This window comes from Somniosus microcephalus, chromosome 5, assembly GCF_052327205.1.
Source record: "Somniosus microcephalus isolate GS21.2 chromosome 5, FLI_Smic_1.0, whole genome shotgun sequence".
NCBI classification, from domain to species: Eukaryota; Metazoa; Chordata; class Chondrichthyes; order Squaliformes; family Somniosidae; genus Somniosus; species Somniosus microcephalus.
Window position 1 is genome coordinate 50,109,963 of NC_140991.1, and position 18,965 is coordinate 50,128,927.

At 44.6% G+C, this 18,965-nt stretch overlaps 1 protein-coding gene across 5 annotated transcripts in view; it reads right to left on the minus strand.

The window, feature by feature from the left end:
• pitrm1 (pitrilysin metallopeptidase 1) overlaps positions 1 to 18,633 on the minus strand; it is a 54,387-nt gene extending 35,754 nt beyond the window's left edge. Inside the window, exons 1-12 of one of the 5 annotated variants that reach the window (XM_085987607.1) lie at positions 18,476 to 18,633; positions 16,080 to 16,182; positions 13,739 to 13,845; positions 13,126 to 13,277; positions 12,331 to 12,445; positions 12,139 to 12,235; positions 11,207 to 11,367; positions 9,435 to 9,561; positions 7,662 to 7,750; positions 6,430 to 6,558; positions 6,113 to 6,226; positions 1,107 to 1,203 (exon numbers count right to left, since the gene is read on the minus strand). In XM_085987607.1, the coding sequence (XP_085843733.1) occupies positions 1,107 to 1,203; positions 6,113 to 6,226; positions 6,430 to 6,558; positions 7,662 to 7,750; positions 9,435 to 9,561; positions 11,207 to 11,367; positions 12,139 to 12,235; positions 12,331 to 12,445; positions 13,126 to 13,277; positions 13,739 to 13,845; positions 16,080 to 16,182; positions 18,476 to 18,531 (1,347 nt within the window). In that variant the 5' untranslated portion in view covers positions 18,532 to 18,633. Of the gene's footprint in view, positions 1 to 1,106; positions 1,204 to 6,112; positions 6,227 to 6,429; positions 6,559 to 7,661; positions 7,751 to 9,434; positions 9,562 to 11,206; positions 11,368 to 12,138; positions 12,236 to 12,330; positions 12,446 to 13,125; positions 13,278 to 13,738; positions 13,846 to 16,079; positions 16,183 to 17,001; positions 17,156 to 18,475 lie in introns of those variants that run through there. The other 4 variants (XM_085987605.1, XM_085987603.1, XM_085987604.1 and 1 more) reach the window with 4 other exon arrangements.
• Between the last annotated feature and the right edge of the window lie 332 nt (positions 18,634 to 18,965).

The window sequence follows — 18,965 nt, forward strand, 5'->3', positions numbered from 1 at the left end:
CCACCTTAAACATTCACTCCCTCCACCACTGGCATACCGTAGCTGCAGTGTGTACCATCTACAAGATGCACTGCAGCAACTCACCAAGGCTTCTTCAGCAGCACCTCCCAAACCCGCAACCTCTACCACCTAGAAGGACAAGGGCAGCAGGCGCACGGGAACACCACCACCTCCAAGTTCCCCTCAAAGTCACACACCATCCTGACTTGGAAGTATATCGCCGTTTCTTCATCATCGCTGGGTCAAAATCCTGGAACTCCCTCCCTAACACTGTGGGTGTACCTTCACCACACGGACTGCAGCGGTTCAAGAAGGCAGCTCACCACCACCTTCTCAAGGGCAACTAGGGATGGGCAATAAATGCTGGCTTTGCCAGCAGCGCCCACATTCCATGAACGAATATAAAAAAAACTCGAGTTGAGTTCTAACCAGTGAAAAGGTCATTTCCTTGCTTTTGTATTCTATGGCCCTGTTAATCGAGGCAGGAAGGGAGCCGGGGTGGGGCAGAGGATTTGTGACCGCAGGTACTGCCAAATTTAACAGCGGGACCTGTTCAACGGGCTTCCCAGCCACAGCCACCCAGATTGACAGTCGGGTGGGAAAGCAGCCAGGCAGCGGAGCAGAGCGAAGTCAGACATGGGGGGGAAATAATCGTATTTAGTTAAGTTTTCTGTCATCTGTAAACTTTCATATTATGCCCTGTATACCCAAGTCCAGGTCATTAATGTATATCAAAAAGAGCAGTGGTCCCAATACCAACCCCTGGGGCGGGGCACCACTCTATACTTCCCTCCAGTCTAAAAAAACATCCATTCACTACTACTCTGCTTTCTGTCTCGGCCAATATCACACCCATATTGCCACTGAATCAGTTTGTGTAGCTGAAAAGTGAATTCCAACCACTTTCAAAAGTTGTCTTTGAACACTTCGCAATTAACACATTCTGACCATAATAAGCACCATTACACAGAGTGTACTATGAATTAGTTAGATTATAGCACCACCTTGTGGTACACTGACTGTTGCAAATATTCTCAGCAGTATACAGTAGTGTTGTAATCTCTGGTTGGAACGCCATCATGTGGGTGAGGTAAACAAAAACTTACTGATGCCAATGCAAGGCCAAAATTGGTAGTCTGGTGTTTCAACTGGATTTCAATCTTGTGAAGGAACGCTTCTATCCTCTCTTCCTCAAAGCCATTCCTTTTATTTTGAAAAGAAAAGATGCAACTTTTAACAAGCGAATGAACACTCAAGCAAATCTTTACAATAATAATTTATTATGTTTCTGTCAAGCATGTCAATATCTATGTCATGACAACAAAACTATCGGGTGACAGACAAGGCAGTCAGTTTTCTTCCTCATTCATTTACTGTTTTCAGGCCGGCCTGTCACCGTGAACTGGGCACAGGAAACAGTCCCTGCGCCTGAATGGATAGGCCAGAGTCGGCTGCACCCAATATTTGGCCTCGGGTCCGATTAGCATATGAAAAGATGTAATAAATACATAGGGCTGGATTTTGATACTGGGGCGGGCTGGGGTCGTGTAATCCGCATTTAGTGTTAGCCACCCGATTCTAAATCGATGTGGGAAAATGATGCCATTTTAACTTAATTGGCCAATTGAGTTCCAAAGTGTGGGAACCCATGGCCAATGAGTTTTTCCAGTCTGAAAGTCGCCTCCAATGATGTCATCATTGCTGCTACATTTAAGGTCTGCAACAAGCCTTGCTTCTTCTGCAGACTGCCAAGCTTTTGCCCTTGCATGTTAGAGGCACCTGCAGGAAGAATGGCCAGCCAGAGACCTAGGTCTGCACCCTACTTTGATGACATTGCCCTGCAGGCTTTAGTAGAGAGAGCAAGAGCAAATAGAGGTGCTCTTCCCTTCTTCAGGGAGGAAGAAGCCTCCCCAGCAAACCAAGGTTGTGTGGATCCAGGTGGCAGAGGAGATCAACTCTGTCAATAACCCGCAGAACCTGGATTCAATGCAGGAAGAGATTTCATGACCTTCTGCGCACTGGAAAAGGGAGTATGAATTTCCCCATCACCCTCAATCTGATCCCCATTGCCTCTCCTCACCAGCACTCAGCTTTAGCAATCTCTTCCTCCACATCCCACTTGATACTGACATCCATGCACCCTTACCCATTCCCTCTCTCTCTATGGTCACATTCACCTAACTATTCAACTATGCAGCCCTCTCACTCCCTCTCACTCTGATGCTATGAAAACAACTGACAACACACAGGGAGGGCCCTTGGTCTTGCCACCTCACTTCATCTTTGTCTCCTTCTAAGCATCTATGCTATGGATTCTCTACACTCACTCCTTCATTCTCACTCAAACTCCACTTGTCTCCCTCATTGCAGGAAAAGAGAGCTCACAATAAGAGGGAAAGAGCGAGGACAGGCGGAGGGCCACCCTCAGTAGCCCAGCTCACCATCAGGGAGGCGGCGGTCCTGGAGATCGTGGGAGCGGAGGAAGATTCCCAAATGGGGGCCAGACAGATGGGCGCATCAAAGCAAGCTGGTGACAGAATAGTTTTCCATCTCTCTCAATGACACTGCATGAGTCGCTGATAATGATTCTGAAGCTCTCACAGATGGACTTATCATCTGCAATATGCAATGTGCATGTAACCTTGGCCTCACATCTCTGACTCTTTCCTTTACTCCCCCACAGGACCATCGAACGCCCCCGTCCCCATTGTCCAGGAGGAACAGCCTGAGTCTCCAGACTCCTCAGAGGAAGCTGCAACCTCGGAGGGCACAGCATCAGCAGAATTCACCACACCCAGCACCAGCGCACTCACACCTCGGAGGGAACATCGCGAGATAGAGTAGTGTTGTCACCTGGTGTATCACAGCTCACTAGTGAGCATCAGCAAATTGTGGAGACAGGGACAGTAGTGGAAAGTCCTAGTCGGAGGGCGCAGGACTCTCCCAGCTCGGCTCAGCTGCATGTCAACCCTCTGCCTCTGGGTCCATCCATAAGATCAGCGATGCTGGAACTCCAGGAACAGATGCAGGAGTCTCTGGCAGGTTTTGTCTCCAGGGTCGCTGCGAGTGTGGAACGAATGGAGGAATCTATTGCAAACATGAGCAGAGCCTTTGTGGAGTCATTGGCGCATGAACGCATCACCACAGAAAGGATGGCTACAGTAGACGAGAGGATGGCTACAGTAGACGAGAGGATGGCTACAGTAGACGAGAGGAGATAAGTCACCAGAGTGCAGAAAACATTGAGTGTTCAGAATAGAATGACATCTCTGGAGGCGCGATGGTCATCCATTGAACACAGAAACCAGACCTTCATGGAAGTCCTTCTGAGTAGGACTTCCAGTGCAGATACGGGTCCCCCATGGCCCCCCTGATGTGCAGCAAGGTGCTCTCAATCCACTTGCAAGCGCTGGGGTGGACCTGACCCATGAGAGGGATGTTGTTTGCAGAGAACAAGGAAGTGGTGGCTCCTCTCCAAGCGCTCACACTTCCATGCCACTGACAAGTTCTCGGTCAGAGCCCCACCAGAGACCGCACCCAACTGAGATTGCGTCTCAACCCCTGCACAGCCGCAGGAGCAGCAGACTGTTGCCGAGCCCTCACAGGTTCGCAACCCCAGAGGATGCCAGCCAAAGGTGTCGAGACAGGAACAGCAAGAAAGTGAGCAAGGGGCCTCCACATCTGCTGAAGCCACAGGGGAAGCACCACGTAGGAGCACGCGTAAGAGAAAGATAGTGCACAAATAGTCACAAGGGTAGTCACTTGGGTGAAATTTGATGTTTGATGTTTGATGTTAAAAAGCCATCAGATGATTACTGTAAATAAAAAATCCGATGGCTACTGCTGTAGTTGTGGCGTGTCATTTCACGAATGGGACTTCCACATTGAGGGCTTAGGATTATTTGCAACTGTCAGTATGGTGGTCAAATTGCTAGGAATCTGCTGGTTCTTGGCCACTGTCGATGCTCAGGTAAGAAGCTGCGAGGCAAAAGTGCTTGATTGGCTAGGCTAAGCAAATCTGGCCAAGATGAGTGCGTTCCTTGCAACCCGGGCAGCAATGTTCTCGCGTACTGCTGCCGCTGGTTGATGGGCCTCTGCAAGATGTTCGTTTTCGCTCTCCTCCTCCTCCTCATCCGAGGAGGGTATGTGAGGAGCCACTTGGTCCTCAGGAATCTGCAAGCCACGATGCTGTGCCATGTTGTGAAGTGCACAGCAAACCACGATGATTCTGGAGACCCTGGCTGCTGGGTACTGCAGGGCTCCACCTGATCTATCCAGGCATCTGAAGCGCATCTTCAGCAAACCGATGGTTTGCTCGATTATGGCTCTGGTGGACATGTGGCTGGAGTTGTAGCTCTTCTCAGCTTCGTTGGATGGGCTTCTCAACGGCGTCATTAGCCACGTCTTCAGGGGATAGCCCTTGTCTCCAAGTAGCCATCCGTTCAGTCCGCCAGACCAACTTAATAGCGGAGGCACACTAGACTGACGCATTATGAAGGAGTCATGGCAACTGCCAGGGTACTTGGCACAAACATGCAAAATTTCCTTCTTGTGATCACACACCAGCTGAACGTTAAGGGAGTGGAAGCCCTTGCAGTTGACAAAAATACCTGGATTGCGATGGGGTGCCTTAAGGGCCACATGTGTGCAGTCAACGACGCCCTGCACCCTTAGAAAGCCCAGATTAGCTAATCCAACCGCACGCGCCGTGACACTTGCTTGATCCTTGGTGAAATTGATGTGATTGCGCGCGATGGCAAAGAGGGCATCGGTTACCTGCATGATGCAAGTGTGTGCGGCCGCCTGGGAGATGCCGCTGATGTCTGCTGCTGATCCTTGGAATGAGCCTGAGGCAAAAAAGTTGAGTGCGGTGGTGACTTTTGACGGCCACTGGTAAGGGTTGTCCACCTGGTCCTCTGGGCTCCAGGTCTTGTTGCAGCATTGCGCAGATGTCACCCACTACCTCTCACGAAAGTCGGAGCCACCTTTGGCACTGCTGCTCAGACATGTTGAGGTAGCTGACCCTGTGTCTGTAGACCCTGTTTGGGGGGTATCTCCTGCACCGACGGGCTTCCATGCGCTGGCCCCTTCTGGCCTGTGCAGCTTCAGGTGGGTGAGCAGCAGCTTGGCGCTCCTGTTGTTGCTGCTGTTGTTGCTGGCTCTGCTGGTGCCGCAGCTGGTCTTTGTCCCCATCTGATGTCCAGAAGGGAAGGAAATAAATGGCTCCCATGCTTCTGGTATATGCCTCAGTTGAGGAAGCACTCAGTCAAGGTGGCGAGAGGGGTTTCCCAGGAGGTCACACTGGAGATGGGTGTCAGGCTCCAAACTTCCACAGCTGTGGTTATGCCTTCTAAAAGATCCCCCAGACCTGAGACAACAAAGTCCTGCCACCTGCAAATGATGGCTGATCAAATCTCCTATTTAATAGTTGAGCTGCAGCTGATAGTCAGCAATACAATTGTGCTACCGCCAGGTTTCACCGTCGTGTTTCAGAGGGGGCGTGCATCACGTGGGAAAAGGGTTAAAATCACAAAAGCCTATCAAAATGGCATTATAGAGGCAATTTAGTGCTTGTTAAGGGCCTTAACGGCCTATCCCGCCTCTTGGAGGTGGGATGGAGACGGGACCAGTAGACACGATTTAATGAAAATTGCTTGGAGGCGGGATAGAGCCCGCCCACCAGTTTTTGCAATTTTAACCCCCCACACACCTCCAATCCTGCCTCAACGGCCCGATGAAATTTAAGCCCATAGTTCACAACATGACCCTGGACAGAGCCCATCACAGGTATGTATGATTTTCACTTTCTTGGGCAACACACCAACAGCAGGTGACCTGATGCCATACATTTCTCTCACGTTTGACCCAGACAGGAGGAAGTGCAGAAGAGCAGCCAGATTAACTCTTCTTCCGTGTTTCTTTCCTCCAATGAGGATGCCACTGCCCTCTTCTCAGCAACTTCCCACAGCAGGGTAAATGAGATGTTGAAGACAGGAAAGGAACATAATGGGTACCCAAATAAGTGGCATCACTCTGTGGTATTACATGCTGTAACTCCAATACGCTGTGCTACTGTAATTAAACTCTTAAGTTTATAGAATAGTTTACGTACTCAATTACTTCATCAATTGTTTTGGTGATGATCTGTTTCACAGTTTTAACGTCTTGTTCTGCGATGCCCTGCAGCCCCACACTAAAGCAAGCCTCTCTTGTGCTGCCATCATATCTGGAAAACAAAACACAGTTCCCATAAGTGCCCACAGAAATCACAAAGCCAAGCTGGTATTTTCTTGTTTGGCAATTTTATTTTGCAACCTGTTCCATATTGAATTATCTTATTTATAATCAAACTAAAGATTATAGTTTAGAAGAAATAAAATAATTTTTTTTTTTTTTTTTTTTTTAAAAACACCAAAACTAATCACTTACCCAACAACAGGAGCAAAGTCAGTGCCAATCCGGGCGTCAATCAAAGCTTTGTAAAAGGGAGAATTGGGTCCAGATACCAGCAAAGATGATAGAAAACTCAGTGTGAATGCTTCAAAGCTATTGGTAGTGCTACGGGAAGAGATTTCAATAAAATAAAATATATCCCCCAAACATTCTTCAGCCAGATGAAAACAATGCTCTTGACAGATATTGCTTTCCAGGGCCACAAAAACCAGTTAATTTTATAGGCTTGGCTCATTGCTGTTGGAACAGATATGCAAATCAGCTACCGTTTTTGCCTGCATTACAGGAGATACAGAACCAAAGAAATAGGTGTGAAAAAATTACAACACACTTGCATTTCTTACATTTAAAAAAAATACATCCACAAATGCATGAACCGCAGAAAAAGCAAAGGAAAATTGACCAGATTTGGTTTTAAACATGGGGGGGGAAACAGTAACATGAATTATAGATGTTGCTCACATCATATGAATGTAGGAATGACAAAAGGATGTTGCCTGATCTGCTGAGTTTTTCCAGCATTTCCTCTTCATAACAACGTAGCAGACAAATGGGAGGTTTCTGAACATCTTTAGGCTATTACTGGATGATGAAAATTAATACTGATTCCAGCCAGAATGTTCGGAAGAATTCGAAAGCCAGTTGTCCAGATCAAACAAGCATTAAGGGGTGCATTATGAACATGAGCACATATTCCAATGACTTATTTTAAAATATCAAAACAATTCCTTACAATAGTTTGTATTTTCTCAATGGTGAAATAATGGAAGTTTGATAAATAATTTACTATTAATTCCAGGAAATTTACTGGGTACTGTGATCATAGTCGATACAGAAATTAAATGGATTAAAGACAGAACTTTAAATTGGAAAACTTCTTTGAAAGGCATTGTTCAGTGCAATGGTACATTAGACTTTAAAATAGCTGCAGAGTACAAGTCCCCTTTCAATACTTTGAATAATGCTACTGAAAATGTATAATAATTTATGGATAGGTTCTAAAAGCTCTGCGCAATTTAAAATAATTAGAAGAGACTCTTCAGTCCAAAAATAGCCAAAATAAGTGCCATATGACAAAGGAACATTTTTGTCCCATTATGGTCAATATCATAACTGGGTTATTTATTAGAATGCTTAATATAATGTATTCTTTAATTTCTTGTCCCAATCAAGAAGATAAATAGGAATAGAATTATAAATGCACTTACTCGCCCAATAAGAAGCTCACACTGTATGTGGTTTGTTTGACCGGATCAGGAGCCATTGAGTTGGGCCCACAAGTAACATGACACGCCCTCTAGAAAATAAAAGTACCACAGCAGAAACAAAAAATTGTACGGTAATTACATTTTTTTTTTAAAAAAGGAAATGTTTTGCATTTATGGTAAGATTACAGTGCCAATCTAATTCTACTACTGGTACAAGTTGTAACCAGTGAAAATTCACAGCTTCCTTCATTATTACACCTTCTCTGCCTTTAATTTCTTTACCAAAATGGGTAGCAAAGCCACCTAAACCAGAACTTTTATTCACTGCCATTTATGGTTGAGAGTCAATTTGGATGGAAAACATGATTGTTGTCACACCATATAGAAATGCCAGCTTATATTAATTTCTCGAGCATTTCTGTATAGCCTCTCCGAGTTTCTCTGTACTTAAATATTATAAACCTCCACTTATATAGCGCCTTTGATGGCTTCAGCACATCCCAAAGTGTTTCACAGCCAATTAAGTACTTTTGAAGTGAAGTCACTACTGTAATGCTAGCAAACGTGGCAGCCAATTTGCACACAACTAGATCCCATGAACAGCAGTGAGATAAATTAGCAGATATTCTGTTTTGGGGCAAACTCCCCTGCTCTTTTTTGAATAATGCCATGAGATATTTTACATCCATCGGAGTGTGTAGCCCGGGCCTCGGTTTAATGTCTCATCTGAAAGATGCCTCCAGCAGTGCAGCACGCCCCTCAGTACCGCACTGAAGTATTAGCCTAGATTTGTACTCAAGTCTCGGAGTGCGGCTTGAAACCACAATCTTCTGACTCGGACGCGAGAGTGCTACCACTGAGCCAAGGCGTGCAATAAAAATGTCTACGATTCTACTTTGCCCAAATTAACAATTACAAATGCCCAGGGCCACTGAGGTGGTGCCTTTGTATAATTTTTAACTTGGAGCAAAATTTAAAAAGAAATAGGACAGTTTTGTAAAATGCTTCTGCATTAGCTAATTTGCCAATTTTTGGGTTTAATCTTCATGGTATTGCACTTGAATATTGGCTTAGCGTTACAGTTAATATTAGATCAAAATCAATCAAGTGTGAGGATCGAGACTTCTCAATTGATGGCTCGATGTTCTATTTGCATGGGAAGAGGAGCTGCTGTGTCACACAAGGCAACTCTCATACATCACACCAGTCAACTATAGACTGCTATTGCCAAAGGCCTAGAAGCACTTCGACTGCCAATCTTCTCAGATAGGATTGATGTGTAGCAAAACTCAACAGTATACATAAATTAACAACCATCACCTGCTTCTTGCTCATTAACATACGTGCTTACAAAAGGCATGCAATCATTTCCGATTTCTTGCCCTACCAGCAAGTCAAAAGGCACAGAAGCTTGGACGTGGTAGTTGTGGGAATTCTCCTTGAACCACTGCAGGCCTTGTAGTGATCCCAAATGGAGTTAGGTAGGAAATTTCAGTTTATTGACCCAGTGACAATGAAGAGAGTGACTGACCATCATGTATTTTTTTTGTTTTTACACACAAAACTAACAATATAAAAAATTGTATAACTAATAGCAATTATATGTTTAATTCTTGTATATAAAGAACTTGCATTTATATAGTGCCTTTCACATCCTCAGGACATCCTGATGCACTTCACAGCCAATGAATGACTTTTGAAGTTTAGCCACTGTTGCTACCTAAGCAAATGTCGGCATTAGTCCAGAAACAGCAAGACAGTGTTTACACTTACCGGTTCACTCCAGCGTGGCTGTATGGGAACGGAGGTGCCAGGTTCAATTTTCTGGAATTTGCAAAGTGCCTCTTCCTGGATTTGTTTAAGGTGTTGCTCCAGTGGCAGGTCACCATAGGTAAAGAACCTGGAATGGGTAGATGTGTATAAATAAAACTGTCAGGCTATTATACAATCAATGCATTTGCAGAGCCTAGATTTAAATTGAATCAAACATTTGACACAGGCTCCCCTGATGGCTCAGCAAGTTCAGCTATGCAAACCAAGATCACAAGTTCAATCTGAAATCTGTGCTGAGTTAGCTTATCTCAACCGGAGAGGTGGAAGGAGTATTACAATTGCCTCCAGTATCTCTTGGTTAGGGAGTGGGGGGGGGGGGGGAGAAAGGGAGTGAGAAATCTGATGGAAGTGAATGTATATGGGTACCAGTGAAAACAGGATTGGGCTTGGCTATGATGCCCCAGTCAAGCAGCCTGGAAACTTGCTATCATAGTTCAAACAAAACTGAAGTCCACTCGGGCAAGGTACGAGATTGCAAATCAGTATTAATGCAACCACACCATTGCCAAGAGGCAATGCCTTCAGGAGATAACAAAGGGAAGAAAATATGTTAAGGGAAAAAAGTGCAGATTTTGGTTAAGCCATTTAAAGATGTTAGCTACTTTCCCACACATTGTAGAAGAGGTATGCATAATGTAGCTAAAAATTTCAGGAATGTAATCATATATTCTTTACATATTAGAGAACATTAGCTATTAGATTATGAGCAGCAACCTCATCAAAGCATCCACAAGGACATCAACCAAAAGCGGATTGCTCTATACCTTCAACAGATTTTTGAAGTATGCTGCATGTTGAAATACAATATGTACGTTTAAAGACTTGACAATACTGAATTAATTACAATTGACAGTGATAATCAGCAATTGAGTAGCAAAATATGACACCCAATATATAGTCCGAAAAAGTTTATATCTTTGTAGTTTATTTAAGATATTTTCCAGTTGCATTTGTAACCAGCAATAATTTTCATACATTATAGATTCTTTATAATGGATCTGCAGCAAGTAAAAATCAGTACTTTTAAAACATTATTTACAAAGCGGACAAGGGTTTTATTCGCACAGCTAAAGTGCTTTCAATTGTGTAATAGCAAAAAAATTAAGTGCATGATATAGTAGGTAAATATTTGAACTATTGTTCATTTGAATTGAAATTCTGCAAATAAAATCACGCAAAGCTATTTTATTAAAATTGCCTAATTTGTACTACTGATTAATTCAAAAAAAATTTCCACACAAAAATGACTGAATTAACGGGAGTAGACTGTGTGCCCACATCAGCACAATCCTTATCCGCTGCTCTTAGAAGTGACAAACTGTTGTGTACTTGGCAACTTAATTAGAAATTAATTGATAGCTTCAGTTCCGCATTCAGAAACAAAAAAATGCCTCTTATGCTTGGGCTAGAGGCACTTACAAACCACACACATGGAAGGTGTCATTGAATTCTGTTTTCTTGACCTAAAATGCCAAATTGTCAAAAATACAGGGTTCAAATTTAAACAGGATACAAGATAAAAGTCTGCAAATAATTTATGTAGAAGACAGGGTGGAGTGGGGGTGCAGCGGGGGATTGTCTGATTTAAAAGTATCCCTATTGCATTAATCTCCCCCTCTGAAAGGTGGATGATGCACTGTCGTATACAAATAATGTTTGCACACCCCATAAGTAAAGGCGTCACATTACTCAATATAGTGGCATTATTATACCTGGCATTGCTAGGATGGTAATGTGTAGCATGAAAGCGTTTTAATTCTTCCCACGTAAGCTTGGGTATATGTAATGGGTCACCGCCAGATATTACCGAGTAGGTATGGTCCGGTAGAAGCTTGTTCTGTAGGTGCTGAGCATATAGGTTCTCATTGTTTGCCTGAAACAACAAATAGATACAGCTACTTTTGTTTAAATACAAAATGGAAACTGATTTTTTGCTACTCATACAAATTTACAGCACAGGCGGCTATGCTGGCCGAAAAAGAGCTATCCAGCCTAAGATAACGAATCCACATAAACTTGAAAGAGACAGCTAACTTTTTTGTACTGAAAAGTCCACACAACCAAAAAATGTTTGACAACAGTCGATAACTAAAGTGTTTTATTGTTTCATGGTTTCTGGTGTAATTACATTTAAAAGAAATGTGCTCAACTATCCAACAAATCCCCAAGCACAAGCAAGAATGAGAAAGGATACAAACCTGCACTCCACTGTATCCTTTACTTAGAAAGGTGAACGCTGCAGGGATCATTGCACTTTTTTTTTTAAATCTCACTTAAAGGCTACTTGTGCTTATGTAAAAATCCTAACAGCTTAAGCCACATTTTCCTATTTGATATTATATACATGATTAGCTATCTTGCTAAACTATGGTTTTACATAGGTCCAAAAAGTTTGGTTTTCATAATGTACAACAACGGCTAGAACATCTATAGGTTTTTTAATGCAATAAAGTAGCTCAAATGAACTCCAAATTGAATCCCACCAGAAACTCGTGCAAATATTGAGATTATATTTCAAAGCTTTGGTTTTACAATGCATACAACAGGAGTCACTTCTCCATAAAATTATATCCTGCCTTACAGTACCACAAATGTACATTAAAAAGTGTTCAAGTCAAATTACATCTCATGCAAAAACACTTACAAACACACCCTTCATTTCATTCAACACAACCCCTTTAAAGACAAGTGGCGAACTTGGATCATCAGGGGTTTCGTGTTCCAGCCTCCACCCTTCCTGCCTGTGACAGAAGAAAGACAAGGTAAAATGCAAGATTACAATACAAAATATCGCCTTATACATACAGCCTGCATATGTAAAAATTTATCATCTTACCAGAAGTCCAATTCCCTTAGGCATGGAAAGAAGGCAGCATCCAAGTAAACGGAGAGAAGATTCTGAAAATCCTTGGAATTTTGGGTGGAAAATGGATACATTGTGTAGTCATTAGCTACGAGGATCAAAAGAAAAATCCACATCAACTGTTAGTTTCCCTTGATGCTGCTAAATTATCCAAATCAATAGCACTTCATCTCACTTAGTATCAACAATTAACCTCAACAAGCTGCCCTGCCTTTTAGGTAGCATCAGTAACTTAATATTAAGGGGAACAGATAGGGTAGATATTAGAGAGAAACCATTCCGCTGGTTGAGGATTCTAGGACTAGGGGGGCATAGTCTAAAAATTAGAGCCAGACCTTTCAGGAGTGAAATTAGGAAACACTTCTACACACAAAGGATGGTAGAAGTTTGGAACTCTCTTCCGCAAACGTCAATTGATGCTAGATCAATTATTAATTTTAAATCGGAGACTGATAGATCTTTGTTAACCAAAGGTATTAAGGGATATGGGCCAAAGGTAGGTATATGGAGTTAGGTTGCAGATTAGCCATGATCTCATTGAATGGCGGAATTTCCGTGTAGTCATTTCTTTGTATTTGCTATGAAAATGTAAAATGTTTATGTTTCCTTTACAAAATATATACAGTACAGAAAACAGACCACAGGCCAATTGAACACAAAGCCACAAAAATGTAGTCAAACCTGTTCAATGGATTAATTAGCAAACTCACCCACCCGCAACACCCCCCCACCATCCTCTACACATCCACACAATTCATCAGTACTGACCTGTGAAGGCATTCATGAAGGTGGAGAGTGATCGGGTCAACATTTTGAAGAAGGGGTCTCTACATTGGTACTTCTCAGAGCCACAAAGTACCACGTGTTCCAGAATATGAGGAACACCAGTACTGTTGAGGGGTGTAGTACGAAACTGCACGCTGAAATGTAAGAATACACACAATACCTCGATGTCTGTTAATTATGTGACAATACCACTGCTAAAAACCAAAATTAGGATTTCATCGTACACTCTCACTAAAAGCCTCATTTTAATCGGCCTCACCCATTTACCATCACATTCCTCAGTATGAATTACATCAACCTAAATCTTCACAGATTAGCAAAAGTCAAACAGCCAATGAGATCCTCAATCTTCTACATCACATACACACCTTTTTAATACTGCTTCAGTTGTAGCTAAGTCAATTATAAAACTTGTGCCCATGTCAGGTTCTACAAAGAATTATCAGCCATTGTCTCACATTTCTATTTCCAAATACTGAATCGAGTTGATTTAAAAAACAAGAGCATCAGAGAAGAGTTATTAATAAATAAGTGTATACAAATAATCAGGCATACTAAATGTGCTGTTACTATAAATGATAAATAATAAAAGTACCTGAACAGATTGTTTGGATCATCCCTTGCTACATGCAAGTACTGAGCCCCTGTATTATCGTGGTTAAGTTTAACAGCAGTCAGGAAGAGATCAGGAACAGCTGTCACCTATGGGAAGGAAAGATTGTTACAACAAAATGTAGCAATTTTGAGTTACACTATATTTTTAGTCCTTTTGAAGATAAGTTGCAAAGACAGCACCCAAATGTGAACTTAGTGAGTTAGAGAAGTAAAATAATCCGCAGAGCAAAGCCCTGCCACGTTCTCCTGTCACTGCCCTCCAGACAATACTGTCCATTTATCAAGAATTGAATCCAACGAGCTCACCATGCATCCTGGAGTTTATTAACTTTGTTGACATTATTCTTACATTGACTCGATATTTTCAGTGAATGATTGATAAATCACAGAAGTTTTTGTTTTGCCAATGGACACCCATCCTTTGTTTATACATTTTTGTGCCAATATGCATCATTTTATGTTCAGCTGCCACTTCTTAACTCACCAACTTAATTTGCAAAGGTCCTTTTGAATACTTTCTACATCACTCATCCAGCTACATGCTTTTCTTTCATCAATCAATTTAGCATTATATTATTAAAGGTAGCCTCCCCTAAAGCACAAACAGATGAACCAGAACAGATTCCTCTCCCTGCCTCAAAAAAAACTCTTGCCTATTCATTAAGATCTTCTAGAATCATAGAATGATACAGCACAGGAGGTGGCCAATTGAATCATCATACCTGTGCCGGCTCTTTGAAAGAGCTATCCAATTAGTCCCATTCCCCTACCCTTTCCCCATAGTCCTGAAATGTTTTTCCCCTTCAAATATTTAGCAAATTCCTTTTGAAAGTTTAATATTATTGAATCTGTTCCACCACCTTTTCAGGCAGTGCATTCCAGATCACAACAACTCGCCGTGTAAAAAGAATTCTCCTCATCTCGTCTGTTTCTTTTTCCAACTACCTTAAAATTCTACTTTTGGTTTCCAGGACAAATTCACTCAAGTTACTTTGCCATTAATTCCATGCAACTTTATTCCCTTTAAAGCCCTCCAATGTGAAATTTTAACAAATAGTCTTATGGAAAACAAGCACATTACACCCACTGATTTTCCCTTATGTTAGAGGAAAGGGTGGAGAAAAGGAATAAATTTATGTAATCCCATGTCACACCTCTCCGAATATCCCAATGCACTTCACTTGAATTACGTGGAAGTGCTGTCACTGTTGCTATGTTGGAAAAATCCTACAAAAAAAGCGTTAAAATGACCCGTACAATCTGTTTTTATTGGTATTGGTTGAGGACAGAATGTTGGCCAGAACATCAGGAGAACTCCCTGCTCTTCTTTGCATAGTATCATGGGATCTTTAGCATCCACCTGAACCAACAGAACAGGGCCTCTTACCTTAAGGACGCTGCTTCAGACAATGCTGCATTCCCTCAATACTGCACTGCAATAATACCTAAGAAGAACTGAAATGTCAGGCTAGATTGTGTGTTCAAATTCTGAAATGGGGTTTGAACTAACATTTCTTATTCAGTGCGATCACGGTGACACGAAAACCCGAGCGCTTCATATCAATGTTTCTTTTTTACAATTTATATTTTGTTTAAATGATCAACAGCATTCTGTAGCAATCTCCCTTCTGTGATATCACCAAGTTCTATCCATTGACCTTCTGAACAGTGGATTGTCAGACTATGTAACAACAGAGTGTCAACTCAAGGCAGAAGATTGCAGGTTCATTTCCCACTCTAGGACTTGAGCCCATTATCTAGGCTGACATTTCACTTACAGCAGTACTGAGGGAATGCTGCATTGGCAGAGGTGCCATCTATTGGATGTGACATTAAATCAAGTCCCTATCTGTCCATTTAAGTGGGCCTAATAGATACCATGGCACTTTTTCCAAAGAGCATGGAGTTCTCCCAGTCTCCTACCCAACATTTATGCTTCAATCAACACCACCACAACCGATCATTCATCTCATTGCTGATTGATGGACCTTGTTCTGCACAAATTGCTGCCACGTTTGTGTCTACAAAAGCAATAGTGATTACACTTCAAAGTAATTCATTGGCTGTGAAGTTATCCCAAGGACATGAAAGGCACTATATAAATGCAAGTATATTTCTTTTAAGTAGAGAACTTCACAAATGTTCTAAATAAAATATTTGTTTACAGGTTACATGCAACCAACAGTTTTAGAGCATAAGCAATAACAAAAATGATGTCGAGATACTAACTGTGGATGTCTTTAGGATGATATCATACAGTAGTATACAGCTCTACTTTTAAGAGTGAATATAAATAAATAGTTAACAAGTTAGCAAATTACCTGTTTTACAGTGAACCCATGAATTTTCTCCCCAACTGTGTACTGTATGGCTCTCTCTCTTGCAGAACTGCTGTTCCATCGCCATGAACAGTGACTCACAGATCTGTTCAGAAAAAGATTGTTGGGATGGCAACAAAACTCCTCAAAATATATAAAAGCATGACTTAAATAACTGTAAAGGGGAAATCTTTAACAGAGTTGTTCAAAAAGCATGTATGGAAAAGAATATGATGCACTAAATTTTAAGCACTTTTCTAAATTAAAGTCTGCAGCCATATGTTCACCTTTCACCCCACCAGTCTCCACATTCAACGGATCATCCGCCGCCATTTCCACCACCTCCAACGTAATCCCACCACCAAACGCATCTTCCCCTCACCTTTCAGCATTCCGTAGGGACCGCTCCCTCCGAGACACCCTAGTCCACTCCTCTATTACCCCCAGCACTCCTTCCCCTTCGCCTGGCACCATCCCGTGCAAGCGCAGGAGATGCAACACCTGCCCTAAACCTCCCCCTTTCCCACTGTCCAGGGGCCCAAACACCCCTTCCAGGTGAAACAGCGATTTACTTGTACTTCTTGCAATCTAGTATACTGTATTCACTGCTCACGATGTGGTCTCCTCTACACTGGGGAGACCAAAAGCAGATTGGGTGACCGCTTTGCGGAACAACTCCATTCAGTCCATAAGGGTGACCCTGATCTTCCGGTCACCTGTCATTTCAATTCACCGTTCCATTCCCACTCAGACCTCACCGTCTGCGGCCTCTTGCATTGTTCCACGGAAGCTCAGCGTAAGCTCGAGGAACAGCACCTCATCTTCCGATTAGGCACTTTACAGCCTTCCGGACTCAATATCGAGTTCAACAACTTCAGATCATAACCTCGGCCCCTATTATATTTTCATATTTTTTTATCCACACCTTTGGTTTGTGCCTTTTCCTTTTTCTCTCTCTCTCCCACATGGCAGCTGTCTTTCACTCTGCCGGCACATTTCACACTTCATCTAGAGCCATTGTTTGTCTCTTTACCTGTCCTATTACTATCTCGTCTCACCTTGAATATCTCTTAATGTCTCTTCTTTCATTCCCTCCCCCATTTCCCAGCCCCCAAACTGCCTTTTAATCTGTTTCATTTCCTGCCTTTTTTTCCTCAGTTCTGAAGAAGGGTTTCGACCTGAAACTTTGACTCTATTTCTCTCTCCACCGACGTTGCCTGGCCTGCTGAGTTTTTCCAGCGTCTTCTGTTGTTATGTCATCTCTTGTTGGGATGACATATGGAGTGAAGTCTCTGCCCTGATCTGCAGCCGCGTCGACCTGTACCCGGAGGCCAGCTTGTACCCATGGACCCGGGCCGGGCTGCACCCCCGGGGGCCCGGAGCCCAGGCCAGGCTGCACCCCCTGGGGCCCAGAGCCCAGGACAAGCTGCACCCACGGAGGCCCAGAGCCCAGGACAAGCTGTAACCCCGGGACAGCTGCACCCCGGGGGCCCAGAGCCCAGGACAACCTGTAATCCCGGGGACCCAGAGCCCGGGACAGCTGCACCCCGGGGGCCCAGAGCCCAGGACAACCTGTAATCCCGGGGACCCAGAGCCCCGGACAAGCTGTAACCCCGGGGACCCAGAGCCCGGGACAAGCTGTAACCCCGGGGGCCCAGAGCCCGGGACAAGCTGTAACCCCGGGGACCCAGAGCCCGGGACATGCTGTAACCCCGGGGGCCCAGAGCCCGGGACAAGCTGTAACCCCGGGGACCCAGAGCCCGGGACATGCTGGAACCCCGGGGGCCCAGAGCCCGGGACAAGCTGTAACCCCGGGGACCCAGAGCCCGGGACAAGATGTAACCCCGGGGACCCAGAGCCCGGGACAAGCTGTAACCCCGGGGACCCAGAGCCCGGGACAAGCTGTAACCCCGGGGGCCCAGAGCCCGGGACAAGCTGTAACCCCGGGGACCCAGAGCCCGGGACAAGCTGTAACCCCGGGGACCCAGAGCCCGGGACAAGCTGTAACCCCGGGGGCCCAGAGCCCGGGACAAGCTGTAACCCCGGGGGCCCAGAGCCCGGGACAAGCTGTAACCCCGGGGACCCAGAGCCCAGGACATGCTGTAACCCGGGGGACCCAGAGCCCAGGACAAGCTGTAACCCCGGGGGCCCAGAGCCCGGGACAAGCTGTAACCCCGGGGACCCAGAGCCCGGGACAAGCTGTAACCCCCGGGGACCCAAAGCCCGGGACATGCTGTAACCCCGGGGACCCAGAGCCCGGGACAAGCTGTAATCCCGGGGACCCAGAGCCCGAGACATGCTGTAACCCCGGGGTCAGGTTGCATTAGAGCCGGGGCGCTGATGCCGGTACAGGCTCTGGCCGATCAGTGACATACACCCCGGCTGACGGCAGGCCTCACCTCCCGCTCCTCAGCCGCTTCAGCAGGGCCCGGACCGAGGCGGCCCTCAGCACCATCCTCCAGCTCCCCTGGTGTCCCGGCTCACTGTCACCGAGCACCGGCTCCCGCACTCGCCAGCAACCCGCGCCCTCATTGGCCCAGCCCTGCGCAGAACGGAGGCAGCAAATGGCCCCGCCCCTTGATAAGAGCGTCTGACGTCATCAGTGGCGGCGTGGTGCACTCTTTTGATGGGGTGCTTAAACAAATTGACTGTAAATTAATAAAACTTTAAATAAAACTGAACAAATCAAATTAAAATTTGGTTGTCTGGATTGATGATGCACTCCAGTCCCCGCGGCGCCCACCGGTCGCAGAAGGCCTCGAGCGTGCCGGCGGACACCGTGTGCTCCATCTCCAGGGCCACCCGGGTGCAAACATGGCCGCGGAAGAGAGGCAGGCAGGCAATCGGGCCAGACGACCCCCTCGACCGCCCGCTGCCTGGACCAATTGA